Genomic DNA, 13,408 nt, shown 5'->3' with positions numbered 1-13,408 from the left:
TCGTGTGGAATAAATTAAAAGTTTTGGCGAGGCAAGGAAATACAGCTGGAATAGATGCAAATTCTGGAAGCTCTAGAAAGCTTTGTGTGGTTACTCAATACATAATAGGTTCCCTTAAACATTTAGCCTAATGGGAGAAGGAAAGAATTAGTACAGCATCCCATTTACTTATTAAAGGCCTCTTTTTGCCAATATTTCCAGAAACTGTGGAAATGTGACATCATGGCTACAATTGGGAAAAGGGGCAAATAATTCAAAGAAAAAAAGTACACAACAAATCACATCTTTTTTGGGAAACATTTTATTCATATGGACATGACAACAATCAAGAGAACAACTGAATCATTTTGTTTACAAATCATTATATATTGCAAAAATCGAACAGTATGGGAGTTATCAGACTGATTCATCAGCTACAATTAAAGCTTCACGTCATTCATCAAACTAGTTCACTTAACCCAACAACTTTTGAGAGGAGCCCATGCAATAAACCTTTTCAATTCCCACAATGACGCGCTAAATCCTCCATCTTAACTTACTTAAAGTGAGAAGATGCCATTTTTTTTTTAAAAGGTCAGAGATTCACATTCAAAGAAGTTGACAGAAACCACTTCTACAGCGACAAATAAGTGTAGCAATAACAAGTGCATATGATAGACCATATATACCAGTGCCTTAAATGACAGGTTTCAAAAATATTATTTTTGTTTTTTTTTATTTAAAAAGACATACTCCATATCTTTTCATACAGAACTGATTTTTTTTTCTCTAGCTTATACAAGGACACTTATGGCCAAAAAAGGGGGAAAAAAAAACATTGCTGCAGTTTTAATTCATGAAACTGTAACAACTCTTGTGTTTTGAATTGCTTGAAAGGCTTTCAAACCCTCAACTGATGAAGTACACAAATGACTCATGTCCACTGTGCTTACAATTAAATTGGGCATTAGGACCGCAATTTTTTTCATTGATTTGTACAGTAAAAACCCATGAAAATGTACGCTTCACTGCATTAAATTACATGAATTTAAATCCATTTGACTTAACCTTGTCGGCAACACACAATAATGAAAGGTTTTCCTCTTGATATCACTGATGACAGCCTATATATACACAAATCTCATAAGGAAACCAATGCATCCTTTCATCTAACAAATGTTCCAAAAGAAAATATGCCTCTAAAAAGAAACAACAGTCTTGCACAAGCCGTCTGCGGTAACGCGTCGCTGTGAGAGTACTAATCCAAACTGAAAAATATACAATGTATTTACAGGATATACATATATTAAGGGAATGTACACTATTGATGATTTATTGTTGGTGCCGTCTGTCCCTGATTGCCAGTGGAACTTAATATGATGACATGTAAGGCCAGTGTTTCACACAGTAGCACCTTAAGCGTCACTTTTTACCACAATTAAGATATACAGTGGAACCCGAGTTTTCGTATACAGTCTTGGTTATTGTGTCCAAACCAAGAAACAATGCGCTGGTGACTCAGTTTCTGTGAAAAATGGATAGTGGTTTCTTTTAGAGTTTGGACCAGGGCTGGAACTCAGGTGTATTTTCATAGTTGATTAATTTGAATTTGTGTTACTTTGACTAATGGAGCAATGGATTAGGCCCTAAAATGACAATTAAATCAAATAAACCAAACACAAACAGTGGTCTGGTTTGCAACATATCAGAAAAGGGGCACAAAAAAAGCTGACACAAATGTATTATGTGTGCTGCTTCCATGGATGACTAAAGAAATTAACAAATATTCACATTTGAGAGGCACAAATATTTACATTTTAAAATAAAAACAATTAATCAAATACCAAAATAGTTGTCGATTCATTAGATAATCGATTAATCATCGATTGTTGCAACTCTAGCTCGGGCACTATAAGGTCTGCATTTAAAGACTATTTGCTTTATCGATATGAAGCTTATTTTGATTATTCGAGTAATTGGTTAGGCCCCCATACCGACCAAATAAATATGAACCAAGCGTTAACAGTGGCCAAAATGCTGATCACTGTTACCGCAACAGTTGTTAATTAAATAGACAATCGAGTTATCATCAATTAATTGTTGGAATGGACTAATGAAAATGCAGGTTCCACTGTATAGAGGAAAACTTGCTCAACCAATTGATTTACAATCACGGTTGCATCAAGCTATGGTCAAATTTAAGTTTCTACACAAGAGATGATTGACCTTACAATTCAGCCAACAGCTGACTGTACTTGTATATTATATATACTTAATATTACACAACATGAAAGTTAAAAGAATGTATAACCTCAACATGGGGAAGGGGGTGTTTTTCCATCACATGGTTACTTCCCCCTAAATGTCTGCATCCTCCATCCAATCAAATGAATGGAGGAACTGAAGTTGCAGCCATAAGTGCTATGACTAAAAACTCCCCATTTGAAATCATATCAGAGGATGGGGGTCACCAAAACCTGCTCCTTTACAGGTATTCCCACACCGTGTGATTCAAAGTACTACATTCTCTTTGTAGTGAAAAAAATGTGCAAATTGTGCAAACATCAAGCACAATCCTTTTAAGTCATTTCACTACATTTCACTTTTTACGCAAGTGTGGCGACCATTTATGGTGGGCTTAAGGAGGGGGGGGGGGGCTGCTGTAATCTTTTAAAGATTTAATTCAACCTTATATTTGGCAATAAGAAAAAAAATTTAAAAGTCCTGTTAATGGCCAAGATTCCAGATCCACCAAAATACACCGTGATGACGCATGCTTTTCAGGCAACAGTAAAGTGGCAAAATATAAACTAAATCATATACATTTTCATATTATGACGTCATCCCCGGAGGCAACTAAAGAGAGATTCAACATCGGGAATCAAACGAATTTTTGCACTTCAATTTTTGTCAAATGGATAACTAAGAGAGGTAGCGAACAGCAAAAAGCAAGAGTGTTTTCTATGTGTGTGTTTGTGTGTGTGTATGCAAAAGGGATTTACAAAAACATAAATATGTTGTATACCAATATGGCATAAAATGTTACTCTCGTTTTCCTTATATATATTTAGCTGGGTCACTTAATCTCTCAATGCAATTTTTTTCAAATTGGGGGAATGCCAATTTTCCAATGTATTATTTTCAAAATAGCTTAAATACAACAACAACAACAAAACTGTGGAGGTGTTTTGGCAAAACGGGTGAAATGGGATAAAGTGCTGCAGAAATGATTAACAAACGAATCCCAGAGTAGTCGTCTCAACCAAAGGTTTCACTCGAGGAAACGTCTGGGGAGGAATTCAATTGGGACCTGGTCTCAGTGACTCGAACTAAAGGAAACTCGGAGAAGTCTGTGTTGTGTCCGCGAAGACTCGCTTGTCCGTTGGCACCTGTAAACTGTGACGAGGAACCGGATCTTGAGGTCTGGAAGTGGGATTTGAAGTTTGGATCAAATGTGCCTATTTGAAACGCCTGCAGTATCCCTTGAGAGGAGTCCGTCTTTTTGGAAGTCGAGACCTGTTCCAGGAAGTCCTCCTCAGAAGGGGACACTGTCGAAGGCGGGGTGGTCTCATCACCTGAAAACGAAAACGAGTGCTGGGAGTCCCCGACCAGTAGTCCAAAGTGAGGTTTCTCTATCATGGATCTTAATGGGGAGCTTGTCCCTGATTTGAACCTACTAGGGGAAGGAAACTGTTTCTCGGTGGAGAACAGAGGCTGTCCAGCTAAGGTGGGGTTTTCTGTGACTAAACTGAGGCTCTGGCTTGTTAGGTAGCTGTCATTCTGGCTGGTCCGTTCCAGCGCTTGCTGGAGAAATTTGGAATATTCTTGCAAGAGACTGGACTTCTCCGTCGGGGGCTGAGTTTGGGAACTGGCAGCTGCAAGGCTCTCAGAAGGACTACTGTCCGAAACTTCAGAGGAATTAATAGATATGCTTGACGTAACTTCTGCATCTGCTACGCTGAAGGAAATGTCTGACTGGCCATTTGCTTTGTTGGAATAGTGGTCCAACAGCGTCTGAAGAACTTCATCTGGCAACACATTCCTGTCAGGTGTCGCTTTTATCTCCGTGTTAATAGGCTGAGGTTCCAGAATGGTTGCAGGAACCGTTTCGTCAATGACTGCAGACACCACAGTGTGAGTAACGCTTGGCTGGGAGGAGATGTTACTCGTGTTCAGGCTGTAATCCCGACTGTTGTTCGCCGTCGCGGCTTGGAGATAGCGTTTCTTCTTGAGGAACTGCATGGCGTCGTCATAGTTTGTGCTGCTGGCCGCTGGTTTCGCTGGAGTTTCGACTGATTCGGTGTTGCTGACTTCGTCTAAAAGGCCTTGCTTGTCAACAATTTCAAAAGTGTAATGCGTGACTTTGTTGTTGTCCTCAAATGAGGACAGAGTAGCGAGGCAAGGAGCCGGTTCACCAGACTGCTTGAGGCTCCTCTTGGAGATCTTCTTCAGGACAAGTTTAGGCGTTGCTGCCTCCTCTGATGACAAGTCTCCATCCTGGTGCTGGCTGGTTGATTCTTCTGGAAGCTCCACAGAGTATTCTCCGATCACGTACTCGTGTTTGACTTTGGAGGACACTGCAAAAAGAGGCAGGACTTCGCACTTTTTTGTCAGTTCTTCTTTCATTGCAGTTTCTTTCACGGCGGCAGGGAGCCCTTCTGTTTGGGCGGCGGCGGCGGAAGAGGCCGGACTGTCTGACTTGTCCGCACACTTTTGGCGCTTCTTCTTAGGCAACACGCACTCTTTGGTGAGGAAGGGGCTTAAAGAATCGGCTTCGTGTAGCACTACACTTTTATTTCCAGCCTTGTTGGTCTTCCTGTCTCGGTTTTCATGGCACATTCTTCTGTGCTTTAAAACACGGTCAGTTCTGGAGAAGTACTGTGGATGATAAAATGAGATTTATGCAGTTATGAACAGATTAGCAGTGAAGGTTGATCAATGTTGATGCAATATTGTTACTGCATTTCCCCCATACAAAGCCCGGAGTCTTTAATTAGGGCCCTAAGAAATCGGTTCTCCACCCCCGCCCCCCAAATTGATTTTGTTCCATACTTGTTTTTTCCATTTGAAATATTATTACAGTAAACCTCGGATATATCGGAGTGGGATATATCGGAAATTCGCTCACAACGGACAGATAAAAAAGAACCAATTTTTCTGTAATGCATTTCCAATAAAAATTTATTGCATATATCGGATTTTTTATAACGGATTTCGCCTATTTCGGACAAAATCTCCAGTCCCGTTCCAATGCATTTCCATTAAAGTTCCCATATATCGGATGGCCGCATCGTGGCGCTCCGATTCGCCCAATCGTGACAGGCCGCTATACGACGTCATTTGCAGCGTTTGCAGCGTTGCCTGCGCGTCCAGGTACATTGGAAACATAGTCAAGGAAGTGCCTTTTTATAACGGATAAAATCCGATTTACGCATATACCGGATATAAATCCGATATATGCGTAAAATGGACATTTTCCGGTATACGCATATAACGGATTTCGCTTATATCGGACAAAACCAGTGGGAACAATTGAATCCGATATATCCGAGGTTTACTGTAGTATAAGAGGGACGGTTTGCAACACAACATGAATGCTGTCTCTCTCTTTATGGTACGTTCCTCTCTAGCAGATATTTGTAGCTGTGTGTCGGACCGGAAGGCACGTTTCCTCAGTTTTGACGATATTATTTCAAAAGGTTGTAGCTTAAATTGTTAGTGATAATGGCATACTGTAAATGACAAAAATCATCAATATGACCCAAAGTTTGTGAAGGGAGTACATTTAAGCAGCTAATTTGCATATTATATAAATCAAAATCTGATCCACTTGTAATACAGTAAACCTCGGATATATCGGATTCAATTGTTCCCACTGGTTTTGTCCGATATAAGCGAAATCCGTTATATGCGTATACCGGAAAATGTCCGTTTTACGCATATATCGGATTTATATCCGGTATATGCGTAAATCGGATTTTATCCGTTATAAAAAGGCACTTCCTTGACTATGTTTCCAATGTACCTGGACGCGCAGGCAACGCTGCAAACGCTGCAAGTGACGTCGTATAGCGGCCTGTCACGATTCGGCGAATCGGAGCGCCACGATGCGGCCATCCGATATATGCGAGGGAAATTTAATGGAAATGCATTGGAACGGGACTGGAGATTTTGTCCGAAATAGGCGAAATCCGTTATAAAAAATCCGATATATGCAATGAATTTTTATTGCAAATGCATTACAGAAAAATTTGTTCTTTTTTATCTGTCCGTTGTGAGCGAATTTCCGATATATCCGAGTCCGATATATCCGAGGTTTACTGTACTCCTCGTCTTCTCTTGAGTCGTCACTTACAAATGTACTGTGAAAATGTACTACAAGCCGACCAATTCCAGCCTTAACAGTAGTAACACAGTGAAAACGCTAATCAAATCAAGGGTTTGTTTGTAATGTAGCGAAGTGTACTACCTTACACAAACTACCATGTTAGAATATTTCTTGCTGGGGAAAACGGCCATATCTATTTGGTATGTCACGTGTAAGCTTTATGACTGTATGATCAGTTCCATAACCTTTTGCACACAATTCCCAAGCTCAATTCTGGGCTTTGAACAAACATTGTTTTTTTTTTTTTAGATGCAACTTTCAAGCAATAAGAAATGTAACCTGGTGACAGTAGTCACACTGGTATGGCTTCTCTCCACTGTGTGTCCTCTTGTGTCTCTCCATGTGATACTTCTGGATGAACTTCATACCACACTCATCGCAGCGGAAAGGCTTCTCACCTGAGCATAAAAATACACCATGACCCACTTAGGTCAAAAAACGTCAAAAGAAAAACACTGGAATGGGAATGCTCACCGGTGTGGATTTTCTCGTGTCTCTGGAGAAGGTATTTCTGAATGAAGCGCATGTCACACTGGCTGCACTGAAACGGTTTCTCACCTAAAATAGCGTTTCTTATAAGATCTGTGCATTGGAAAATCATAGAGAAATTGATATTTGGATTATTCGTACCAGTGTGGATGAAGACGTGCCTCTGTAGATGGTAGTTGGTTCTGAATGCGGCATTGCAGTGGACGCAAACATGGCACTTGGGGTTTTGGATGCCAAACGAACCATCGTCATTAATGCTGAGGATCTGTGTGGGCAAAACAAACCATAAAATATATTACAACATTGTGCAATCAATCATTTGGAAAATCCTAATTCTAACATGTACTTTTCCAACAGTCGTTTTTCTCCTTTGTACCTTTGCTGGTGAATGTTGTTTCCTTTTTTTCTTCTTGGGACAAATGATCAGATCTTTGACTGATTTCTTGTCCTTCTTGATCTGGACTGGTGAATCAGTCAGCTTTAGTTCTTGCTTAATGTTGAGCTGTAAAGGAGCATAGACAGAAAAGACTTTTAGCAAAGTCCATGACTCAGAAAATGTGACACTGTGCAGAAAAAAAAAAAATTCTTGTGAATCAAAGTGCAGCATATTGCACGTCATCAGTCATTAACATCATGGTGTTAATATTGTAAACAATCTCAAACCTGTGCTGTTTTGAATGACCTGGAAGATGTGCACAAATGTATACATACACTCATGATCAAAATGTTAAGACTAGTTGAAGACTGCTGGGATAAGCTCCAGCATGCCCTGCGATCCTCATGAGGATAAACAGTATAGAAAATGAATGGATGGATTAAAAATAACCATTATATACATTTTGCACTGTTGGATCTTGAGGTTCTAAGTAGAACTTAAAAATGCAAAAATAACAAATGAGAGTGAGAGATGTCTTTATTTTGAGTAAGCAATTTATTCCAAACAAGCATAAAATTGAAGTAGTCTCTTCACATCTTGGCAAAAATGTGAATTCAACGTCATTTTGGTCATCGCTTGATGGCAAAGGCAAAAAAAACTCTCTCTTTGAAGGAGGTCAGATTGTTGAGCTGCATAAGCAAGGCATCTTGCAGTGTATCATTGCTGCTGACGTTGGACGCAGTAAGACCAAAAGACTTAAAAGACCAAATGAAGGTCGCCACTGGTGCAGCGTGCAGTCCAATAACTTCACTGTCTTCTAAGAGAGATGAGTTTTAAGAAGAAAGTATCCAAATTCCTCGTCTACGCCACAAAGCTGCCCATTTAGAATTTGCAAGGGAGCACTAAACATTTCTGATGAGGAAAAAAAATGGAACCTTGACGGTCCTGATGGCTTCCAACGTTACTGGCATGACAAGGAGCTGTTTCCCACATAGCACTGTGGAGGGGGCGACATAATGATCTGGGCTGCTTTTTCCTTCGATGGGACTTGGTCGTGCAGGGGCGTCAAACGGCTGATGGCTAGATAAAGACGTATGTCCATGTCTCACATAGATATTGTGAAATGGGGGGTCTGCAGTTGTCCTTGAAATTTTTGATGAGGTGGTGAACAGACTATTTGAAATGAATTGCTTACTTAAAAAAAAAATTTGGTCTCCCATTTCTTTGTTTTTCATTTTCAACAGTGCAAAATGGAAATTCTTGCCATTTTTCAACCGATCTTAAAATGTAGATCAAGAGTGTAGTGTGTCTTTTCGTCCTTTGCAATAAGACAACAAATACAACTCAGGAATTGGGCCCTTGGGTGACTCCACTTAATAAGAGGCACGAGTGAACTGAAAAAAAAAAAAAATACTTTAATGAGCTTTAGGGCGTGTTCAAACTTGTGGTCCGGTACTCTGGTCAAAACCGAAAACAACAAAAAAAAGATTCTAGGTGTGTATTTGGTCAGTGTATTTTTATTACTTTTTGTTTTTAGAACACTCCATCTAGGGCGGAGACTTTGCACAACTTTGACACACTCTTCAGTGTGTGCATATAAACAGGAATAACTGTTTCTTGGAAATCTTTGACGTATAAAGTGTGTGCGGTGTGACAAAACGACGCAAATGCCAATTTTAATTTGTGCTATGACTGCAGCATTGCTGGTTTTGAACATAACTGGAGGCTCTTTTTAATTTGTGTATGCATAAAATGAATATTTGCTAAGGGTGGAACAAAACACCGATACTGCATTGTATTGTATCATTTACAGCTGCAACAATTAATGAACAAGTATTTTGGTATTTCATTAACACTTTACATTATGTTGTTCATATTTGGTGTCTATTCTATCTATTTATTCTCCACATTATTATTATTATTTATTATTACTTATCTTCTTTTGTGTCTGTTATTATATGGGAGCCAGGCAACGACATTTCGTTGGCAATTTCACTACTGTGTTTTTGTGCAATGACAATAAAGGGAGTCTGTCTGTCTGTCTGTCTGTCTCAATATGGGAAATTTTCGGTGATTTTGACTGACTTTTTCAAGGCACACAGAATATTGTGTTCTTGGGCTATATAGACATGGTATATACCAAGAAGGATTAGACACCTTTCTACCTTTTCCGTTCTTTAGTATTCTGTTAGCCGCAGCTAGACAGAGTATATGTGTGTGAATGAGAGAGACCCAAGTGGAAGAGTGAGGTTACAGGGAGAAGAGATACAGAAGGTGGAGAATTTTAAGTACTTGAGGTCATCGCTACAATAGAGATTGTGAAAAGGAAGTGTGTGCAGGCAGCATGGAACGCGTGGAGAAAAGTGTCAGGCGTGATGTATGATAGAGTTTCAGCTAAAATGAAAGGAAAGTATACAAAACTGTGGTGAGACCAGCCATGTTGTTTGGTCTAGAGACAGTGCCACTGAGGAAAAGAAAGGAAGCAGAACTGGAGGTAGCAGAGATGAGGATGCTGAGGTTCTCATTGGGAGTGACCAGGATGGATAGGATCAGGAACAAGTACATCAGAGGGACATTACATGTTAGAGGGCTGTGACTTTGGAAAACAATGGTGGCCATTTTTTTCTGATATGCTGCGGACCAAACCATGACCTATTTGTGTTAGGGCCTAAATCAGGGGTCTCAAACACACGGCCCCCGCCTTGATATGAAAGTTTAATGTTAGTGTGGCCCGCGCAAGTTTGATATGGATGCTGTATGGTATCATGTACCCAGAAAAAATTATTACGTTTGATTAATGTTCATGTTCAAGGTTAAATAACTGTTAATAGTTATCCTCCCTATCCGTGGGGAAGTGGTAAGTTTTTGGCTATTTAAGTTTAAAGAAAATAACTTGAAGGCTACCATTTAGGTCGCTAGCTCTCTAGTTTGCGAGTTAGCATGTGTCTCAAGACCCGGCGGTTGCGCAATATGTTGTAAATAAAAAGAGTATAAATGTGACTATGTATAGTCGTGTTTTGTCATGTCTACAGGGCTCTAATAATGCTTTGTTAATTTTAATCTGAAAAAAATAATTTGTCTACCCACCAACTATATGTGGTTTCTTAAGTTTTTATTATTTGCCGTTTTATTATTATTATTATATTTATTTATTACTGATTGATTGATTTTCTTGATTCTTATTTATTTTTCATCTTATTTTGTGCAGAAAAATAAAAATTAAGATATTTGAGAACAGTGGAATGTTTTATCAGAGCTTTTATTGTAGAAAATCGGAACCAAAGCACTGAAATTGTATATTTTTCGTTTTTTCATAAATGCGTTTTTTTTGTGCTGTGCCCTGCTTTAACTCTTCCATCGAGCGAAAGGAAGTATGCCGTGCTTGGGCGAAGAGCTGTGCGCTCACATGAGCCAAATTGTGCCATGATTAGGTGAAAAGTGGGCCCACGCAAGGTACGATTGGTCTAGTGTGACTTGGCCCTACAACACAACATGACAATGAGTGCTCAAAGACTTTTGTACCTTTGTAACATCAACAAAAGAATAGTTCACAGCATGAACTCACAGGCAAGCAAGGCAACTTATGGGTGAGCTTCAGGGGGAAGTGCACTCCCACCTCACCCGCTCCCTCCTCATCCCCTCCGCCGCTGTTTTTTGACATCTCCTGCATCATCAGCTGCTCGGGAGGTACCAGGTCGTGAGTCACCAAAGAACTCACGGTCAAATCCTCCTCTTCGTCTTCCTCCTCGTCATCTTCCGCCAACAGCGGGTGGTCCGCCAGCGATCGCTCACCGAGCGTCATCACCACCAGTCCGCCTGCGCCGCCCAACCCCACTCGCCCGCCGCCGTCCATCCCTCCGCTGCTGCATTTAAACAGCATGCCCTCCAACTTGTCCTCAGTGTTCATCTTACATAGAGTAGCTGCTGAACCTATGAGAATAAGAAACAATATGCTAAGACAAAATATTTCCACATGGTCCTCCTTTAGTTTAAATTATGGATGTTAAATACTATTGCAAGAACTACGGTGCATCACTTAAGTCAGGGGAGTCCGCACTTTTAATACAGAGGGTCTTTGCTCTTTTATCCCCCACTTTTGCTGTTGCCGTTTGTTGATTTCAAATATTATATAATATTTAAATATATATTTTAAAATATTTTAATATATAAAAATATATTTTTTAAATATTCTTTCTACTTAGAAACTCTTTGAGAATTTTCTTTTGTAATATTATTCCCATTTTTTCCCCAACCTAATTTTCCAAAACTTAATTTTTTCTCCTTGAGCCTTCTCCTTGAATTATGACTTTATACACATAACAATTTTGACTTTATTGCCACATTATATTTTTTTCCACAATTGTTAATCACAAATTTCTCATATTACAACTTGATGAAAAATAATGTATTTTTGATAATAATAAGTTTATGCTACAAGGATTACACTTTCTTCATAATATTTTGATTATTCTCATCAAATTGCGTCTTTTCCCTCATTAGATTACAACCTTTTACTCTTCACATTCTGCCTTTATTCATGCAAAATTACTGCCATTTTTGCAACTGTTTTATTTGTTTAGTATTCTTGTTAAATATTTATATTGTAAACAAAAAACATCTGTAGGTCGCAGCTTGAAGATCCAGGACTTAAACTGTACTTTTCTAATGCTCAAAAAGTGTGAGCTAAGAAAAGTTTATAAATGGGATTACTCCGCGTTATATAACACATGCAAAACACACTGACACATTTTGTATAAATATGCAGGGTGTCCCATACAAATTTGCAATTACATGCTTCCAGTAGATGAATATACACTCCGTAATTTAAACATTTCACTTGATTCTTTCTAAAACGAGACGCAGTACAACTAATGCTAACTTGCATCCATTCTAAAGCGTTGGCGCAAGCTAACGTGGCTAACTTCGGAATACACTGGGCAATGTAAACAAGTAAAAACACTGACCCGGAGGACAGAACGGCAGGTAGAAACCATTGGTTCCATGTGTGAACAGCCTGGGTGCGTTGTTAATGTTAAGTGGGTTAGGCTAACACTCATTGCTAGTCGGCTATAAGGCTTGCTAGTTAGCTACGCTTGTCCAAGCCGCAACATTCAATACCAAAAAGGATGCGGAAACACATAGCCAGCTTTCAAAAATTAACTCTAAACCACAAATGACAGCGACAACATTAATATATGTTTGGAATTCTTTTCACGTAAGTAACAATCACAGTAAACAAATGGTAGTGATATTTTATATACGAAACAACAAGCTGACCCTTTTGTAAAATACTTCACTGAAATAGACAAGAAGAGTTTTATTTTGAAGTATGTGACCGGAAGCTTCGTACTGGTACTTTGTTTTTGACGCTACTAGCCGGGCCTGGTTCAGGATTGTTCGCTAGCTAGCAAGTTACGTGTTTAATATCGATTAAGATTATTTCCGCCAGGTTTACGCCTCATCTTTAGTTTATATTTACATGCAACAATGTGACATTGAAATGTAACTAATAGTGATCATTGATATGGTATATAAACAACAGCTGGTCTATTGACCCAAACTTGCCAAGAGGGCTGCTAGCAGCACGTAAGGTTTACTTGCTCACTTGGTTAAATAGGCCCCACATACTTGTAGTAAAGCTATGTAACTAGCTAGCTCACTACATTTCCATTGGATAACATATATCTCGGTGGCATGCAAATAGTAGTCAAACAACAGTCGCTTCTTACCTGCAATTCGTCTTTAAACCCGTTTAGCTGTCATGATTGCTATGCAAGTCCACAGTGTTCTGATAGTGTGCGGAATAATCAAACACAGGCTCGCGTTTCATGGGCAACTGAAAATGTGTATTTGTCGCCATCCGGTGGTCACTATATGCTAGTGCGCAGAAACACATATGCATTCAGGTGTACAGTATACACTGACTCGTAGGCTTGTCTAAAATGAGTTTAACAAAAGAAAACTAATGTATCTTATAAATTATGTTTGCAGTGCGTCCGGAGACTATTCACAGGGATTTTTTTTCAGACCTATTCCAAAATTGATCCAGTTCAGTTTTCCTGCAAAATTCTGCGCATAATACCATGATAATGAAAGCATAAAAATTGTGATTGATGATTACTTTCAAACATTAATTTTGGTGAACAGATGACTTTTTGGATGTACTGTTCATACTT

General features: G+C 39.2%; 1 protein-coding gene across 3 annotated transcripts; it reads right to left on the bottom strand.

Moving 5' to 3' along the window:
• Nucleotides 1-281: 281 nt before the first annotated feature.
• Nucleotides 282-13,140, bottom strand: znf148 (zinc finger protein 148). Of its 3 annotated transcripts, none has more exons than XM_058081627.1 (7): nt 12,962-13,140; nt 10,951-11,162; nt 7,233-7,358; nt 6,998-7,121; nt 6,842-6,925; nt 6,647-6,765; nt 282-4,857 (listed from the first exon to the last, which is right to left on the bottom strand). In XM_058081627.1, exons 2-7 carry the CDS (start codon nt 11,137-11,139, stop codon nt 3,238-3,240), a joined length of 2,262 nt encoding a protein of 753 aa, XP_057937610.1. In that variant the 5' UTR covers nt 11,140-11,162; nt 12,962-13,140; the 3' UTR covers nt 282-3,237. The 3 variants fall into 3 exon arrangements, with proteins under 3 accessions (XP_057937610.1, XP_057937608.1, XP_057937609.1); XM_058081625.1 differs by having other exon boundaries at nt 283-4,857; nt 10,798-11,162; nt 12,962-13,139; XM_058081626.1 differs by lacking the exon at nt 12,962-13,140 and adding an exon at nt 12,197-12,686 and having other exon boundaries at nt 283-4,857; nt 10,798-11,162.
• Between the last annotated feature and the right edge of the window lie 268 nt (nt 13,141-13,408).

This window comes from Doryrhamphus excisus, chromosome 9 (assembly GCF_030265055.1).
Source record: "Doryrhamphus excisus isolate RoL2022-K1 chromosome 9, RoL_Dexc_1.0, whole genome shotgun sequence".
Lineage (NCBI taxonomy): Eukaryota > Metazoa > Chordata > Actinopteri > Syngnathiformes > Syngnathidae > Doryrhamphus > Doryrhamphus excisus.
This window is presented reverse-complemented; position numbering and strand designations above follow the sequence as displayed.

Bases quoted from the DNA above. Each gene is read 5' to 3' on its own strand.
- znf148 (XM_058081625.1), bottom strand. From the start codon at position 11,139: ATGAACACTGAGGACAAGTTGGAGGGCATGCTGTTTAAATGCAGCAGC. The intron at 6,926-6,997 runs GTACGAATAATC...ACGCTATTTTAG, and splicing joins GCACGTCTTCATCCACACTG to GTGAGAAACCGTTTCAGTGC. The intron at 4,858-6,646 runs GTTACATTTCTT...TATCATCCACAG, and splicing joins AGTGTGACTACTGTCACCAG to TACTTCTCCAGAACTGACCG.